The following is a 19545-nucleotide window of genomic DNA, read 5'->3' on the forward strand; positions in this document are numbered from 1 at the left end:
TAATTGAATCACCACGAGATAGACCAATACAAAGCTGTTCATGATTGGGTTTCAATCATACATTGTTCCAACACCCATCCTTCCATCAGTGTACATTTTCCACAATCAGTGTCCCCAGTTTCCCTCCCATCCCCCAGCTCCTCAGCCTCCCTCTATGGCAGGCACTTTTCTATTCTCTCCCTCCCTCCCTCCCTCCCTCCCCCTCTCTCTCCCTTTCTCTCTCTCTCTCTCTCCTTCTCTCCTCTCTTCCTCTCTCCCTCTCTCCCTCTCTCCCTCTCTCCACCACCTTTCCTTTTGGGCATTGTGGTTTGCAATACAGATACTGAAATGTTATCATGTATATCCTTTGACCTACTTTCAACACTGAGTTCTTGTCCAGCGTGATCATGTCCAACTATTATTGGCATACTGGTCCCTTCTCTATCTTAAGAAGGTCATGTCTTTCCCCCAAAATTAAAATAAAAAGTCACTCCATCTTTATGATTCAAAGTTTGTTAAATTTAAAAGTTCTTCCCACCTCAATCAATGTGTATGGTGGGGGTTGGGGGCGGGCGAGATAGGTAGAAGGTAAAATAACCCATAAAGTCGAGTTTTGATGTAGATGGGGTGTGTGTGTTTGTATGTGTGTGTGTGTGTGTGTGTGTGTGTGTGTGTGTGTGTGTGTGTGTAGGTTTTGGTTTTTATTTTGTTTTTTGGGCCATGCCCAGCAATGCTCAAGACTTACTCCTAGCAGGCTCAGGGGACCATATGTGGTGCTGGAGATCAAACCAGGGTTGGCCCATGGAAGGCGAGTGCCCTACTCACTGTACTATCTCTCCAGCCCCCATATTGGTTTTTGAACCACATCCAGTGGCCTGTTTTAAACTGATTTCTCCAAGTACTCCCGGTAGTGCTTGGGGTACCATGCAGTGTGGGAATGGAACCAGGCCTCTAGGATGCAGAGCTTGAGTTCCAACCCTTCATGCCATCTCTCTCTCTCTCTCTGTTTCTCTTCTCTCACACACACACATACACACACACACACACACACACACACACACACACACACACACACTTACCTGCTTTTTTGCTTATTTTAAGGATTTCTGTGCTAACTGATAACAGGGGTTTTTCCCTTACCAGGTGCTGCCATCCAAAGTCCAGTGCTTTTTATTTGGCTTTTTTAGTTTGGGCCAAACCCAGCATTGCCCAGCGGAAGGGGTGCTTCCCTGCTCCCTGGCTCCATGCTTCGGGGTCACTCCCTGTGTGCTGTTGAGGGATTGAATCCAGGCCTCCTGAGGCGATCTCTCAGGCCCATTGCCTGTTTTTTCTTTTTCTTATTTTTATCGGTGTGAGAAGCGGTCAGGTTTAGGTAGAAGGAAATCACTTTCTAAATCAGCCCAGGCTGAGCCCGTTCCTTAGCACTGTGCCCTCAGGCAAGTCATTGTAGCTCCTGGGTTATTTCCTTCTTTCACTCCAATCTAGAGATCCAGGAGATGTAAAGATTGCGTGTAAGCACTATATTATGACCCAATGCCTGGAAATTCTTTTCAGTTTTTGGTTTTGGTTTTGGTTTTATTTTTGGTCTTGGGCCACACCCAGTGGTGCTCAGGGCTCGCTCCTGGCCCTGCTCTCAGGGATCCTCCTGGTACACTTGAGGGGACTGTTTGGAGTGCCTGGCTGACCGCATGTAAGGCACATGCCTTACCCACTGTACTTTGTCTCTGCCCTGTTCTCTTTTTTGAGGTGTGTGTGTGTGGGGGGGTCAGGCATACCGGTTTATGGTCAGGGTTTAACTGGCAGTTTCCAGGGTTTAGCTTCTTGCTCTCAGCTCATGGACCACTCCTGATGGGTGATCATATGCACAGTCCACATCAAACCAGGGCAGGGGGCATGCAAGGCAAGTGCCTTTGCCCTGGACTTGTCTACCCAGCTCCTGGAATTTCTTTAAACCTTGAACATATATCGTGAGATTGTGAGATATCGCCTGTTTTTTTTTTTTTTTTTCTTTTTGGGTCACACCTGGCGATGCACAGGGGTTACTCCTGGCTCTGCACTCAGGAATTACCCCTGGCCGTGTTTAGGGGCCCATATGGGATGCTGGGAATCAAACCTGGGTCGGCCACGTGCAAGGCAAACGCCCCACCCGCTGTGCTATTGCTCCAGCCCACCTGTTTTGTTTTTGATTGATGACAAATGCATGGACTTTGACAGCATAAGTGACTGTCCCAGAGGCTTAATTTCTCAAGAGCAAAGGGTCATTTGCTAGAAATACTGAGCTAGTAGAAAGAGCATGAACTCTGGGGAGAAAAACTCGAAATGCGGGCCCCCTCAGCTACCTGCTAGCTTTGTATTCCTGGGCAAGTCTAGGCCACCTTTGAGAGGGGGTATCATTACCAACCAGATTGGGTTGAGGGACCCTTGTGTGAAAGCTCACACCATATGAGAAAACACCCAAATGAGGAGTGTTTTCTGTCTCAGACTGCTGAATTGCCTTTCAGATGATGAGTTGGTTATGAACCCCAAAGTGTTTCCTCACATCAAGCTTGGGGACATCGTGGAGATTGCTCACCCCAACGATGAATACAGGTGAGCCCCTTTGGAATCCAGGGAATGAACCTGGCAGCCTTTGGCTTTCAGTGGAATTTTGCTTAAGAGGCTTTGAAAGGCCGGATAGCTTTTTGCCTTTGGAGAGAAATGCTTCTGCCCTCTAAGATTTGATAAACCAAGATTTTTTGGGGGGTGGGGGTGGGACATTTGGGCCATACCTGGCAATGCTCAGTGCTTACTCTCCTGAATCACTCCTACCAATGCTTGGGGAACATTTAGGGTGCTGGGAATCGAACCCAGTCAGCCATGTACAAGGCAAGTGCCTTACCTGCAGTATTATCGCTCAGGCCCCAGATTTTAGTTTGCTTTTAAGGCCACTACCTGAAGTGCTCAAAGGCTACTTCTGACCTAATTTTGGGGTGGTGAAGGGTTGTTGTCCTGCGATGCTTGAGTTCCCAGCAGTGCTGGGTTTCAAGCCTGGGCCTCCCTGACTCTAGCCATTTTGCCTCCTCAGTACTTATTTTTTGGGTGGGGAGTCGCTCGAGCGAGTACACCAGAGGTTCAGTGCCAGGGCCCAAGGATGCGCTGCTGCGTGGGCCCGGAAATGCCAGGGGCCAGCAGGGCCACACCCAGAAATACTAAGGGGTCACCAGGTCTCTGCCCGGCAGTGCTCAGGGCGGGTATTGCATGCAGTGTCAGGGAACAGACTGGCTAGGGGACGTCCCTGTGCTATTTGGCCAGTCCCAGGCATTGCTTAGTTTTTAAAATATTCTCATCTTGGTTTTTGTTTGTTTGTTTTTTGTTTTTGGGTCACACCCAGTGATGTTCAGGGGTTACTCCTGGCTCTGCACTTAGGAATCACTCCTGGGTGTGCTTAGGGCATCATATGGGACTCATGGAATCGAACCTGGGTCAGTGGTGTGCAAGGCAAATGCCCTACCTGTGGACTGTCTTTCTGCGCCATCTGTTCTGTTTTATATATATTTTTTGTTTGGGTGTCACATCGGTGGAGCTCAGGGTTTTGTCCTGGCTCTGTACTCAGGGATCATTCCTGGGGGCATAGGGTTGGGGTACCGTGTAGGGGTACTAGATACAGCTTGGGTCAGCCAAGTACAAGGCAAGTGCCTTATCTGCTATCTCTCTGCTCTCGCCTCCCCCCACCATCCTGTTGTTGTTTTTTTTTTCCTTTTTCGGTCACACCTGGCAATGCACAGGGGTTACTCCTGGCTCTGCACTCAGAAACCACTCCTGGCGGTGCTCAGGGGCTGGGAATTGAACCCGGGTTGGCGGCGGGCAAGGCAAACGCCCTACCTGCTGTGCTATAGCTCCAGCCCCGCCCACCATCCTGTTTTTAAAACTGAGATGAGAATTCTTTTTAAAGTTCTGTAGCTTTCATTCAGTTCCTTGAGCAGGAGTGTAGAGTTTCTTTGTTTCCAAAGGAACTTTCTTCCTCAGCTCTGCTGACAGATACAGTGTGTCCAAAGAGATAGGCTACTTTTATTTATTTATTTATTTATTTTTTTTTTTGCTTTTTGGGTCACACCTGGCGATGCACAGGGGTTAGTCCTGGCTCTGCACTCAGGAATTACCCCTGGCCATGCTCAGGGGACCATGTGGGATGCTGGGATTTGAACCCGGGTCGGCCGCGTGCAAGGCAAACGCCCTACCCACTGTGCTATCTCTCCAGCCCCAAGAGATAGGCTACTTTTAAAATTTATTTATTTATTTTTGGGGAGGTGGTGAGAATAAGGAAGCTTGTTAGATACTTGCCTCAGCATCCCATTCTTTCTTTTTCTCTTTTCTTTCTATTTCAGTCCTCTGCTGTTGCAAGTCAAGTCTCTTAAGGAAGACTTACAGAAAGGTAAGAATTTCATCTTCTCTAAAATTTTACACTTTATGGCCTCAGAAACTATTAAAATAAAAACCCTCTTGTCAAATATCAGGGAACACAGTACAAATCGGCCATTCGCTGTGTATGTATGAGGTCCTATGTTTGAACCCCGGCACCACAAATAAAAAAAATTAAAAGGCATAGTATGTTTGACCTTTTCAGTCAGATCTGGATCTAGATTTTTTTTTTTTTTTTTTTTTTTGCGAGTGGACTACACCAGCTATGCTCAAGGCTGTCTCCTGCTTGTGTACTCGGGGATCATTCCTCACTCCTTGCTGGGTTGGGCTGGGGGCAGGAGCAGGGGTGAGCGGGGAGGGGCAGAGTGCTGCATTGGGCCATTGCTCCAGCCCTGAATCTGGATTCTATGTTGAATGGTCTTTTTTCTTAAACATTTTCTTCTCACTCTTCCTCTCTTCCTCATTTAAAAAATAGGGGCCACCCCTCTTGGTGCTCAGGCCCATTCCCTGGGTACGTGGCCAACAGAATGTGTGGTGCTCTGGGACCCCCAGGGCTCCATCCATAGTGCTCAGGGACCCTGCTCTGTCAGGGATGAACTCAGTGCCTCACAAATGCTAAGCATGTGTTCTACTACTTGAACTATCACCCCTAAAATTACTCATTTTGAGGGGGCTTTGGGGGAGCCATACCTGCCAGTGCTTAGGTGCTCAGGGGACCATGTAATGGCAGAAATTGAACCTGAGCCTCCTTTCTGCCAAGCGTGACCTCCAACCCACTGAACTAGTTGTCTGGCCCGAATGGTTTCTGGTTTGTTTTTAGTTTGAGAGCCACAACCAGTGTACTCAGGGGTTATTCCCAGGTTGACCCCCTAAAACTGCTTGGGAGACCATATGTGGTGCTGGGGATTTTTTTTTCTTTTTGGGTCACACCTGGGCGATGCAGGGGTTACTCCTGGCTCTGCACTCAGGAATTACTCCTGGCGGTGCTCAGGGGACCATATGGGATGCTGGGATTCGAACCCGGGTTGGCCGCGTGCAAGGCAAACGCCCTACCCGCAGTGCTATCACTCCAGCCCCAGTGCTGGGGATTTGAACCAGGATCGGCAGGACTCAAGGCAAGTGCCTTACCCCACTGGGCTATCTCTGCCCCTCCAAAATTTTTATATTTTTAACTAGCCTCAGGTCTTAGTCAACTAAAAAGCAAGAGCTCTTTAAATTTTTTGTTTGGTTTTGCGCCACAACTGGCAAAGCTTAGGGTTTACTCCTGTTCTGTGCTCAGGGGTCACTCCTGATATTGCTGAATGTACCATATATGGTGCCAGGTATTGAACCTGGGTTGGTCACATCCAAGACAAGTGCCTTACTCGCTGTATTATTTTTCAGACCCCATGCTGTCTAAAATTGTAACTCCTGAAAGACAGAGAACTTGTCTTGTCCATGGCAAGTAGTCAATTCGGTTGCTTGTAGAAAGTTTGAGTAGTTATAGATCAGAATATCTTCACCTGCTTTTTCAGAATATTATCTGATCCAGATTTTGTTCTGTGTTCCAGAAACCATCAGTGTGGACCAGACAGTGACTCAAGTGTTTCGTCTAAGACCTTATCAAGATGTCTATGTTAATGTTGTAGATCCTAAGGTATCTATTTATTTATTTGTTGGTTTTTGGGCCATTCCCAGAGATGCTCAGGGGGTGCCAGGGATTGAATACCTGGGTTGACAAGCACCCTACCCGCTGGTAAGTATCTCCAACCCAGATCTCATTTTTTTGCTTTTTGGGTCACACCCAGCGATGCACAGGGGTTACTCCTGGCTCATGCACTCAGGAATTACTCCTGGCTGTGCTTGGGGGACCATATGGGATGCTGGGATTGAACCCAGGTTGGCCGCGTGCAAGGCAAATGCCCTACCCTCTGTGCTATCGCTCCAGCCCCCCAGGTATATCTTTATGTAGGACTTGAAAATCTTTTTGAACTAATTAGTGCCGTCTTCAAGACTAGGTCTTTAAGTTCATTTGAGTGTAGTGTTAAACTATTAAATGTATGTATGTTCATGTATAGGTTATTTAGGTTATAGGCAGCATGTAAATCACTGTTAAAACACTGCTCTTTCTAATTATTTGGGAAAGTTCTTATTTTGTTTTTGGCCACACCGAAGTGTTACTCAGGGACTCATCCAGGGTCTTCTGCTGGCAAAGCATTTGCTCAGCCTGTTGAGTTACCTCTCCTGACCCTAAAAGAAGTTATTTTATTTGCTCGCTTGTTTTCCATTTTTGTTTTCATATTACACCTGGAAGTGCTTAGGGATCATTCCTGGCAAGTCCAGGGGACCATATGGGTTGTTTTCAATTTTCAAGGAGTGGTATAGCAATAAGTGAAAAGTGAAATGTGGTTTTAAACAATGTTGGCACTATCTAGAGAAATAAAGCACATTTCTTATAAAAAGTCTTCACTATGTGCCAGGATCAAGACTAAAACCCACGGTTAGCACCCTGGCACTCTTTGCACTGAGCTCTGATACAAATGCTGTAACATCTGTGGTAGCCTTAACCTCTGTATTAGAAAGCCTTCTTTGCCACGATAAAGTTTTGTTTCCAGAGATCTACTTTGGAGTGCTTCTCCAGTTGTTTTCATTTTCTCTAAAAGTTTTTTTTTTTTATGATAAGTGGGCTTTGACTATCTAGTATGACAAACTAATACAGAGACTAATCTTTGATTATCTCTTTTAGGATGTGACACTTGACCTGGTGGAATTAACCTTTAAGGATCAGTATATAGGTCGTGGGGATATGTGGCGACTAAAGAAAAGTTTGGTATGATGAAATTTCTTTTTTGAGTCTATTGCCATCTTCCTTGTAATTGTAATCTGTATTTGTTGTAGAGATTTAAAAGATCAACAGTGTAGAATATTTTCCTTCCTTCCTTCCTTCCTTTCTTCCTTCCTTCCTTCCTTCCTTCCTTCCTTCCTTCCTTCCTTCCTTCCTTCCTTCCTTCCTTCCTTCCTTCCTTCCTTCCTTCCTTCCCTCCCTTCCTTCCCACCCTTCCTCCTCTCTCTCTCTCTTTCTCTCTCTCTCTCTCTCTCTCTTTCTCTCTCTCTCTTTCTTTGGTTTTTGGTCCACATTGGTCAAGCTCAGGGCTTACTCTTGCCTCTGCACTCAGGAATTACTCCTGGTGATACTTGGGAGACCATATGGGATGCAGGGATTGAACTTAGGTCAGCTATTTACAAGGCAAATGTCTTATCTGCTCTGGTCCCCCTTTTCTTTTCTTTTTTGTTTTTTGCGTGTGGATATCAAACTCAGGACTTCATGCAAGGTCAATGTTCTACCACTCAGCTACACACCTGGCCCCTGTAATCACTTTTACTTGTTTATTGGTCTTTGGGGCACATCTGGTAGTGCTCAGCGGGTACTCCTGGCTCTGTTCTCATGGAACTGTGGTGTCCTGAGAATGCAGCGTGGGTCTCCTTCATATAAAACATACATATAGCCTTTCAGACAGTCTCTCTTAAGCATTTAATTATTTTAGCTTTGGAATCAACAGTTATCACATGCACACTGTGACTCTTCTTCCATTTTATTTTTAAAAAATATTTTGTTTTTTGGGCCACACCAAGCAGTGCCCAGGGCTTTCTCCTAGCTCTGTGTTCAGGAATCACTCCTGGCAGACTTGGGGAACTATAGGTAGTGCTGGGGGTTGAACCTGGGTTGACCACATGTAAACACCCTACTTGCTGTACTCACTCCAGACCCTCTTCCATTTTATTTCTATCTTTGATTGAGAAATAAATGTTATTTGACATGTGAATGGGACTTTAGTTTTCTTTCTTTTCTCTTTTTTTTTTTTCAAATAATGTTGGAGTACTGCTATTTGTTCAGTCATTGGTTAAACTGATTGAATTGGGCATGAACTCCACATTACTTTTTTTTTGTTTTAATTGTAGCACTATGAGATAGAGTTACAAAGCTTCCATGTTTGAGATTCAGCCATACAATGATACACCCATCCCTCCACCAGTGCACATTTTCCACCACCCCCATCCCAGTCCTCACCCTGCCTGTATGGCAGACAATTTCCCCAATACTCTCTCTCTAATTTTGGGCATGATATTTTGCTCAAAATTTACCACCACCATTCAAACCTACCTGCCAGGGGCAGATGCTAGATAATTTATTTCCCATTGCTCATTTTGAATATGATGAGAGCTTGCACAGCTGCAATTGTAAATGTAAATTTCTAGATTGTAAATGATTGGGTTCCAGAGACATCTCTGTATGGCACTAATCCATTTTGGGGTTCAATTGGGAGTCTCTGGGCTAGGGCTGTTGTGCGCTAAGATGGTACCCAGGGGCAAATTGTGGGCATGACAGCCAGTCTGCTGGGTGAGCGGGGACCCGGGGAGGGGCAGCCCAGGTTCTCTGCTGCCATGCAGCCTGGAGATTCAGTCCTGGAACCCACAGGACTTTAGTTTTCGAATTTCACTTGACTTGTTTGCTGCTGTACATCTCTTTCTAGAGAGGCTTCCATTATTTGAACTTATAGATGTGAAATTGAGATGAAGAAGTTAGGTGAGGACTAAAAATATAGTATAGAAGTTAAGGAATTTGTTTTGCATTTGGCTGAGTCTGACACCTGATACCACATGTGGTATTTTCATCACCACCAGGAATGAGCACAGAGCCAGGAGTACGCCTTTAGCACACGTGGTGTGGCACAAAAACGAAAGCAAGAACAACCAAGAAGTTGAAGTGAGAACCAGGGATCTGCCTCAGGGATAGACAGACCATGGGGCTCGAATTTGTGGGATCCTGGGCTTGATTCTTGACTCCCCCACCAAAGTTAAGGGCAGTGAAGCAATTGTCTGCCCAAGAAGAGAAAGCTAGTGCAAAAGCAGTTGACTCTGGGCTAGAACCCCGCTCTCGTAGCTTCCACTTTAGACTACTTATAGCTGTCTACTTGCATTTACTTAGTTTTTAATTTGTATATAACATTTTCCACTTAAAATGTTCAATTTGTCAGGATTGCGATGTGTTCTGAAAAATTGTCCTTCACAAGCTTTTATGTTAGGAAACAACAAATTATAGGTAGAATTTCTGTAGTATTTATTTTCAGAAAAAATCATTAGGCCCTTTTGTGTATGTATGTGTGTCTCTGTGTGTATGTATATGTGTGTCTGTGTGTGTGATTGTTTTGTTTTGGGGGCCACACTCAAAGGTGTGCAGGACCTACTCCTGACTTTGCACTCAGGGATCACTCCTGGTAGGGCTGAGGGCCATATGGGTTGCTGGGGATCAAACCCAGGTCAGCTGTGTGTGTGCAAGGCAAGTGCCCTACTCGTAGAACAATCACTTTGGCCATGGTGCTCATTTTTTTTTTCAGGCAAAATATAGGGGTCCTCAGGGACCATTTCTGGCTCAGTTCTCGGGGAGTAACTGTGAGATGTTAGGGTTGAACCTAGCATCTAGACCTAGCATCTGAACCTAGACCTTCAGAATGCAAAGCATGCAGTCTCGCCCTTTGAGCTATTTTCCTGGCATGATCTATTTTTTTTTTTTTTTTGATGATAGTAGGCATTGCTCAGGGATCACTCCTGGTGGGGTGTGATATGGAATGTTGGGGATTGAGCCTGAGTCTGCTATACTATCTTTCCGGTGTCCCCTGTGCTCTTTTTTTTTTTTTTTCAAATTTTTGGGTCACATCGGGCGATGCACAGGGGTTACTCCTGGCTTTGCACTCAGGAATTACGCCTGGTGGGGACCATATGGGATGCTGGGAATCGAACCCGGGTCATTCACATGCAAGGCAAAGTCCCTACCCACTGTGCTATTGGTCCAGCCCAACCTGTGCTTATTTTTATTTGGTAAGAAAAGGTTCTATTTTCTAAGATGAGAGCTAAGGGTCCTGTATTTTGATGAGAATGTAAATGCAGGTATGTATGCAAATAAATGTAAAGCTAAGTTCATTAGTGAGGCTGGTCACTTGCTCGTCTTCTAGTCTTTACTGTTGCTACTTGCCAAACCCTTCAGAACCTACTATTGTACTTGCCCCAGCAGGTTTTCCCGTGGGACCAATCTGTGACTCCCAACTTAATTAAGTTTTGTTCTTGAAGAGATTAGACAGCAGGGAGACTTTCTTTGTGAAATTTTATGGCCTTGATGTGTTGTTGAATGTCTCTCTCTCATCCCTTAGGTCAGCACATGTGCCTATATCACTCAGAAGGTGGAATTTGCTGGCATCAGGTAGCTATTACATTTCTTTTGACTTAGCATCAACTAAGTGGGTGTCGGATCTAGTGCAGTTACTGATTATATTAGGCATTTGATTACCCTTATATTAAAATAAACAGTGGCTTAGAATGTTAGATTACTATAGTTAAAACAAACCCAACAAAAATCAAAAACCAGGGGCCAGAGATATAAGATGCTAACTTTACATGGTCTGTTCCTGGTTTGATCCCCAGCACTATATATGGTCCCCTGGGCTCTCTCAAGAGTGATCCCCAAGTTGCAGTCCTGCAACTTTTAATACACCCTTTTTTTTGGGGGGGGGAAATGAATCCTTTATCCATTATTCCAAATAGAGCCATGAGTAAGCCCTGAATACAGCTAGAATGGCCAAAAACCTAACCAAAACCAAAAATTCTCACGTTTACAAATTAGAAACAGATTTGGAGATGTGTGTATACAGTGGTTCCTAATTTGTTGTCTTTTTTTTTTTTTTTTTTTTTGCTTTTTGGGTCACACCCAGCGATGCTCAGGGGTTACTCCTGGCTTTGCACTCAAGAATTACTCCTGGCGGTGCTTGGGGGACCATATGGGATGCTGGGGATCGAACCCAGGTCGGCCGCGTGCAAGGCAAATGCCCTACCTGCTGTGCTATCGCTCCGGCCCCGTAATTTGTTGTCTTTTAAACCATATCTCACTGCTCTTGATTTACTGAAATTAATTCTTCATTTCAATTTGTGAAGAAGAAAGGCATTTGGGAGAAATCCCTTTTAAATTAATAAAGCACAACAGCCACATAGTAAAAAAAAAAAATTAAAGTACAAAAAAGTGTACATCGAAATAATGAATCTCCCCTAGGAGAAACTGTCTTTCCTGAAGTTCGCTGTATATTACCCAGCATCTGCTTCAGTCTGCTGATGCAGTGTGGCCCCTCATTATGGTGTTCAGGATCATCAACTCGTCTCCTCATGGTTTTTCACTGTTGGTTGTGAAGATGATGATCTTCTAATTGAGCCATTTTCTTCTACTTTTGGTTGCCAGAATCTTTTTGTAAAGAACATTCATCAGCATTGGATTAGTCTGAACCTGAAAGAAATAATGAATAAAGGATTCATTTTTCTCCCCCCCCCCCAAAAAAAAAAGGGTGTATTAAAAGTTGCAGGGCTGCAATTCTTTGAAAATCTTAAAGGATAGCTCAAGAAGTCACCAAGACTTGGAGCTGGAGCGATAGCACAGCGGGTGTTTGCCTTTCATGCTGCCGACCTGGGTTCGATTCCCAGCATCCCATATGGTCCCCTGAGCGCCACTAAGAGTAATTCCTGAGTGCATGAGTCAGGAATAACCCCTGTGCATTGCCGGGTGTGACCCAAAAAGCAAAAATAAAAAAAGAAGAAGAAGAAGAAGTCACTAAGACTTGAGGAAAACAAAATATTACAAGATTAATCCCTCCCAGTACAAACTGTCCCCTGAGCTGGTGGGCCAGAACTAGAATACTTAAATTTTCCTTTTTTTTTTTTTTTTTTTTTGTGGGAGTTGAGGTGGGTGGTGCACACCAGTGATGCTCAGGGGTTACTCCTGGCTCTGCACTCATGAATCACTCCTGGCACTGCGTTGGGAACCCTATAGGGGGCCGGGGATCAAACCCAGGTTAGCTACGTGCAAAGCAAACACCCTACCTGCTATACTATTGCTCCAACCCACAATATATTTTAATACTGGGATTGCAAGGCTAACATTTGGGAGGCACAAAGGGTAAGGATCTCTGTTCAACAGGGTCATTCTACTAAGGGTTTCTCATGAAAACTCGGTAGAACTTTTTGAGAGCTATATATGACTCTTATTTATCATTCTTTGGCTCCCTGCATGTTGGTATGCAAATTAAAAAGAAAGATGTAGGGCATGCGAGGGGCCTCTATAGGCTGGGTGATTGCTCTGTGTATAGGAGGCCCAGGTTCAATTTCTGGCACTGCATATTCTCACCAGGAGGAGCCTCCAAATACTTTGGTTCTCCCCCCACCCCTCCCACAAAATCATATGGATGATTTCTATTAAAATTCATTGTATCAAAGCCAGGGTTAGACAAATTATTTAATGATTGCTTTTTCTTTTTTTGTTTTGTCCTTTTATGGACAGGGGGGCACACCCAGAGGTATTGTTCATGGCTTGGTGTTTGGGGTTGCTCCTGGCAATACTCAGAGGAGCGTTACCTGTCACATACAAAGCATATCCTTCAACCCACTGAGCTATCTCCATCATGTATCAGTGCATCTTAACTATTTTATGACATGGGGTCTTTTGAGAGTTGACAAGGCTAGTGGAAGTTTTTATATATCATGGGTTCGTGGGTTTGCTGAAACCCACCTTTAAATAAAACTCCCAAATTAAGAGCATCTATTGTACAAATTCAGTGCACTCTGAGAATTATGTTTGTTGTTGTTGGGTGTGTTTAGGGGAGCATGGTGGTTGGGCCAAATCCTGCAGTGCTTTGCGACTCTTCTTGGCTCTGTGTTGAGGAGTGCTCACTGTTGGTGCTCAAGGGCCATGTCTGATTCTGAGGGTCTAACTGAGTGCTACTGCTTGTGAATTCTTTGTTATAGAATCTGTCCATGGACCTCTCTCTTGAAATCTCTATCCAGCTCATTCCTTTGGCTGTAAATAAGAGAGTAGAGAGAGTTACCTTGAAGTCCTCTTGTTTCTTCCTGGTAAGTTATAAGATTTGTAATAACTTATGTATGTGTGTATTCTTCCAGGGCTCAGGCTGGCGAGCTGTGGGTCAAGAACGAGAAGGTCATGTGTGGTTATATCAGTGAAGACACCAGGGTGAGATCATTGGGTTTTTTTGGTTGTTGTTCTTAGACACAAACCATCATGTCTAAATCCTGAAATTTAAAAACAAACAAAAACACAACAACAACAACAAAAATTGAACAGGGGACCAAAGAGAGAGTATAGCAAAGAAGACACTTGCCTTGCATGTGGCTGACTGGGCTTCAATACCCATCACCCCCACACGGCCCCCCATCCCTGCCAGGAGTGATCTCTGAGCTCACAGCCGGAACATAAAAGCAAAGCAGAGAAACAAGCACAAAATGTAGTAGTCTCATGATTACCTGTGTCCAGGTGGGCAGTGTGGTCACGCACTCATGTAGGTCTTTATTTTATGGTTGGATCTTTCCAGTTTGGAGTTATTCTTAGTTTTTTTTGCCTCTCCATCCTTTCCTGTTATTGCTGTGATGACCGAGGGTCACATACCTGTTTATGGTGCACCAAAGTTCAGACACATATTGTTGTGCTGGGAATCACCATGGCAGGGCTGCTGGGATCGTACTCAGTGATGTGAGGCTGATTCAAACTCAAAACAGGACAGGCATTTCTACTGAGCCACATCTCCAGGCTTTTGATCTTCATTTTCTTCCTTGAACGCGATCTGTTTAATATCAGATAGAGACAGTATGGCTTCCGGCTTGAGGCATCTAAATCCATTAACACATAATCAGAGTTGAACTCTGGAAGATTGTTTCAATGATCAAGATGAGAGAGCATTGCAGAAGAGAAGTTTCAAAGATTCCAAAGGAATCTCCTTTGGCTCTCAGTTCTGGTTGGGAAATTCCAAGCTAAGCCACCGTGACCGTTTCCCATCTGGTGGAACCTGTCTGTCCTCCTTTGTTGCCATTCCCCTGCCTCCCTGAATGCAGTGATTTGAAACAGGAGGTAAATTTGCCTCCTTGGGTTCTTTGTAAATGTCTGGAAATGTTTCAGGCTGTCACCACCGTGTGATGTGTGGAGGATGCTGCTGCTAGACATGCTACAAACCGCAGGGCAGCCCTGTAGAATGAAGGCTCCTCTGCCCCCAAGTTGCAGTAGTGCTGTTGCGCAGCCGCCTGTGGGGTGCTTAGCATCTTCTCTGGCTTTTCCACTTCAGTCGAATCCTCCCACCCCCTACCTGGCAAATCATGACAACCAGAAATGTTTCCAGACAATGCCCAAATCTCCATTAAGGGGCAAAACTGTCCCTAATAGAGAACCAAGTGACTTTAGCTATAACTGCTCTTAAAATTTAATTTTTTTTTTGCATATTGGGTCATTTATTTGACTTTTGGGGGCCCATACCCTGGATCTGTGCTCAGGGATCACTCTTAGCAGTGCTTAGGAGAATCATATGTGGTGCTGGGGATTGAATTGGAGTTAGCCCTGGGCAAGGCAGGTACCTAGACTCCTGAACTCTCTGGTTTTATTTGGGGGGTGGGGGCAGAATCAGCAGTGCTTAGGGTTTACTCCTGGTCCTGCACTCAGGGATCACTCCTGGTAGGGTTATGGTGACCATATGAGATCCTGGGGATTAAACCTGGGTTGGCTGCATGCAAGGCAAGTGTCCTACCTGCTGAACTATCTCTCCTGCACCAGTAGTTAACATTTTGTTGTGTGTTATTTTGTGTGTGTGTGTGTGTGTGTGTGTGTGTGTGTGGTGCCAGCAATTGAATCCAAGCCTCATATCTACAAGACAAATGAGTGTTCTATCACTGAAAAACATCCCTAGCCCCACAGTTAACATCTTAGAGTTTTAGTTTCTCCCTTCACATTTATATGTCATGGAGTAGGAGAACAAATTTACTGAGTGGATGTTCTGCCCCAGAGAGTGTGGAAAGCCTAAGGAAGAAATTATAAGCAGGCTCTTGTCTTTAATGAGTGAGGGTCTCTATGGGGTTGGAGAGACAGTTCAATGGGTAAGATGTCTACCTTGTTGCATGCAGCTGGCCCAGGTTTGATCCATATAGTCCCATGAGCACCACCAGAAGTAATTCCTGAATGCAGTGCCAGGAATTACCCTGAGTATTATCAGGTGGTTTTTTTGGCCTAAAAACCAAAAAAAGGTGGGGTCTCCAGTGAACTAGTAGAGTATCAGCAATTGGCATATGCTTTCCTCCCAAAATAAGCTGTTTGGTGAAGGTTATTGTGGCCCAGGAAATCTCGTACTGTTCTGGGAGACATTCTGGGTATTAGAGTGTGTGATGAGCATTATAGTTGGCCTGGCAGTTCAGCAGGTGGCGCATCTTAGGCCAAGTTCCTACCCTCATCAATGGGGTTACCTTTACTTTCTCAGGTAGATTCACTGCCCTTCCCTTATGCTTCTGGAACTTTCATGAATTGCATATGTTACAACATTTTGCAAAGTTTATCCTCTTCTGTAGACTCCTTATCACCCAACATGCCAGGAATGAAACTAGCTTTTACGAGTTCCTTGGCAGGGCTGAAGAGAGAACCTAGTGGATTAGAGTGCACGCTTTGCATGCAGGAGGCCCAGATTTGACCCCCAACACTGTGGTCTGTCGAGGAATGATCCCAAGCACTGTGCTGAGAGTAGCCCCTGAGCACTCTCCAGTGTTGCCCAAGCCCCCTAGCATTCCCCACCTCCCCCACACAAAAAAATATATATGGGCCCTTTTGTTAAAGGTCCTAGGATTTGCATAAGTGGTAGAGCAAATGCCTTACATATCTGAGGTCTTGGGTTTAATCCCTGCCATGGAAATTGGGGTTGGTGGAGGATCTAGACATACCCTCTCATAATTTAGAAAATTTTTTCCTGGGGCCAGAGAAATAATACAGTGGGTAAGGCACTTGCTTTGCATATACTCAGTTTGAGTATATATGATCCCCGGCATTCCATATGGTCCCCTGAGCACCACCACGAGGATTAATTCCTGAGTGCAGAGCCAGGAGTAATCCTGGGGCATTGTTGGGTGTGAACCAGAAACCAGAAAGAAAAAAAAAGTAAGGAAGAAAGACCAAAGGAAATAAATAAATTAGAAGAAAGAAAGAAGAGAAAGAAGGAAAGAGAAAGAAAGAGAAGAAGGAAAGAAAGAAAAGAAAGAAGGAAGGAAGGAAGAAGAAAGAAAGGAAGAAAGGAAGAAAGAAGGAAGGAAGGAAGAAAGAAAAGAAAGAAAGAGAGAGAGAGGGAGGGAGGGAAGGAGGGAGGGAGGGAAGGAAGGAGGGAAGGAAGGAGGGAAGGAAGGAAGGAAGAAAGGAAGGAAGGAAGGAAGGAAGGAAGGAAGGAAAGAAGGAAGAAGCAAGGAAGAAAGAAGGAAAGAAGGAAAGAAAGAAAAGGAAGGAAGGGAGGGAGGGAGGGAAGGAAGGAGGGAGGGAAGGAAGAAAGAAAGATAGGAAGAAAGAAGGAAAGAAGGAAAGAAAGAAAAAGAAAGAAAGAAAGAAAGAAAGAAAGAAAGAAAGAAAGAAAGAAAGAAAGAAAGGAGGAAGAAAGAAAGAAAGAAAGAAAGAAAGAAAGAAAGAAAGAAAGAAAGAAAGAAAGAAAGAAAGAAAGGAAGGAAGAAAGAAAGAAAGAAAGAAAGAAAGAAAGAAAGAAAGAAAGAAAGAAAGAAAGAAAGAAAGAAAGAAAGAAAGAAAGAAAGAAAGAGAGGGAGGGAGGGAGGGAGGAGGGAAGGAAGGAAGGAAGGAAGGGAGGGAGGGAGGGAGGAAGGAAGGAAGGAAGGAAGGAAGGAAGGAAGGAAGGAAGGAAGGAAGGAAGGAAGGAAGGAAGGAAGGAAGGAAGGAAGAAAGGAAGGAAGAACCTTACACCCGTTTCAGTCTCCCAGCAGAGCCAGGAGCAAGCCTGCCATGTGTTTTTTATCTCTCCCAAAAGAATTTCTTCTTGGACTAGAGAGATAGCAGTAGCTCACTGGGTGGAGTACCTACAAAGTTCTCAGAGCCAGCAGTGGTTGACTCACCTCCAGGTATAACCCCCCACAAACAAAACAAAAAAAGAATAATGGGGGGGAAAAAAAAATTCTTACTCAATTTTCTTTTATTGTAGTGAAAAAAAGACCATCAGATTTCCTCTCTTGGGGCTGAATGTATACATTGTATGTGGGAGATTTGGCTTCAGTCCTTCATACCACATGATCCCCCAAAATCTCTGAATGTGACTCCCTAATACTGCTAAGTTCCCCACCCCCGGGTTTTTTTTTTTTTAACTATATCGGTCTTTTTTGTTGTTGTTGTTTTTTCCACTATCCCTGGCAATACTCAGGACTTACTCTGGCTCTACTCAGGGATCACTCCTCCTGGCAGGGTTCTCAGAACCTTTTGGGGGCTTGGGGATTGAACACAGGTTGACTTTGTACAAGGCTAGTACCTTACCTGTTGATAGGACCAGGTACTTCTTGTTCCCATCTCAACCTTTTAAAAATAGCCCAGAGGCCTGAGAGATACTACAGTGGATAGGGCACTAGTCTTGCATGTGACTGGCTCAGATTCTGTTCCCAGCACCCCGTAGAGTCCCCTGGCCCCCTCTAGGAGTGATCCCTGAGTGCTGAGCCAGGAACAAGCTGAGTGTGGCTGAAAAACCACAAATAAAATACACATTTCAGGGGTTGTGGAGATGATACAAGGTTTAGGTGCCTGACCTGTGTTCAGTCCCCAGTTACCACACCACCTCCTAAGCATTGTTGCTGGGATATAGCCCTGAAGACCCCCAGGCATTGCTGGTGTGGTTCTGGATACCCCTGAGCACTGCCAGGATGACCCTCGTGGCTCCCAACACTACAGGATCCAAGCAGTATCACCTCGCTGGGCTCTCACATTGAACCCCCAGCTAGATTGGTAGAGCATTGCTGACAGGGCCTCTGGGCCCCCAATCACTGCTTGGGAGATCCAAAAAGAAATGAAGAATTTAAATAGTCTTCATAGTTCAGTGGTCTATTGACATTGTTATGTTTTGGTTGTGCTTTCTTTTGTGTTCTCTTGCACACCCCAAGCGCCAGTGCTTTTATGCAATTATATTTTTATTTATTTCAGGTGGTGTTTCGCTCTACGTCAGCTATGGTTTACATATTTATTCAGATGAGCTGTGAAATGTGGGACTTCGATATTTATGGTACTGTTCCTAAGTTCTGGTTGTAATTGTGACTGAAGAATTTTCGGGTTTCTCCCCAATTGGTATTATTTTAAAGGAAGCTCGTGACACTCTGAAAATGTATTCTAAGGGCGAGGGAGATAGATCAGAGGGTAAGCACATGCTCTGCGGATGGGAGTCCTGGGTTCAGTTTCTGGCACTCCATCAGCTACCTGAGTATTGCCGGGAGTGACTCCCAAGCACTGAGCTGCAAGGGACCCCTGCACCACAGGAAGTGTTCCCCAAAGCAACAAGAAAATGTGTTATAAGATCTTTACAAATCCTCAAATGCCAAAGTAAAGAAATAAGATGTTTTATGTATTCCCATATATGCTTAGTGAATTTCATGAAATGCAATAAGGTCACTATCACTGTCACTGTGATCCTGTTGTTCATCGATTTATTCGAGCGGGCACCAGTAACATCTCTCATCGAGAGACTTTTTGTTACTGTTTTTGGCATATCCAATACGCACGGGTAGCTTGCCAGGCTCTGCCGCATGGGCTCGATACTCTCGGTAGCTTGCCGGGCTCTCCGAGAGGGGCGGAGGAATCGAACTCCGGTCGGCCGCGTGAAAGGCGAACACCAAACCTCTGTGCTATTCCTCCAGCCCGAAATAAGGTAATAGTGGAAAATCTGACTTCCCAGAACTTTAATCATTTTGTAAGTCTGTATAAGAGAGAAAACACTACATAGTGAGAGTTAATCTACAGCTCAGAACCAACACTTGTTTTTTGGTTTGTTTGTTTGTTTTTGTTGTTGTTCATTTTTGGTCACACCCAGTTGTGCTCAGACCTTACACCTGGCTCTGCACTCAGGGATCACTCCTGGTGAGCTTGGGGGACCTTATGGGGTGCCAGGAATCAAACTCAGGTCGGCTGTGTGTAAGGCAAATGCCCTACTCGCTGTACTATCTCTCTGGTTCCTTGACCTCTTTCTTGCTTACTGGGTGAGAGAGGAATTAAATTTAGTTTTATTAAAAAGTGTAGGTTGAAGGGGCTGGAGCAATAGCATAGCAGGTAGGGTGTTTGCACAAGGCCGACCCGGGTTCGATTCCCAGCAT

General features: G+C 44.9%; 1 protein-coding gene across 4 annotated transcripts in view; it reads left to right on the top strand.

The window, feature by feature from the left end:
* The window catches only part of DEPDC5 (DEP domain containing 5, GATOR1 subcomplex subunit), a 142303-nt gene that overhangs the window by 5169 nt on the left and 117589 nt on the right, over positions 1–19545 (top strand). For all 4 annotated transcript variants that reach the window (XM_055146986.1, XM_055146988.1, XM_055146987.1 and 1 more), the window contains exons 3-9: positions 2481–2568; positions 4344–4390; positions 5928–6013; positions 7103–7186; positions 10563–10612; positions 13348–13417; positions 18386–18464. In XM_055146986.1, coding sequence (XP_055002961.1) covers positions 2481–2568; positions 4344–4390; positions 5928–6013; positions 7103–7186; positions 10563–10612; positions 13348–13417; positions 18386–18464 — 504 coding nt within the window. The remainder of the gene's footprint in view (positions 1–2480; positions 2569–4343; positions 4391–5927; positions 6014–7102; positions 7187–10562; positions 10613–13347; positions 13418–18385; positions 18465–19545) is intronic.

This window comes from Sorex araneus, chromosome 9 (genome assembly GCF_027595985.1).
Source record: "Sorex araneus isolate mSorAra2 chromosome 9, mSorAra2.pri, whole genome shotgun sequence".
Taxonomy (NCBI): domain Eukaryota; kingdom Metazoa; phylum Chordata; class Mammalia; order Eulipotyphla; family Soricidae; genus Sorex; species Sorex araneus.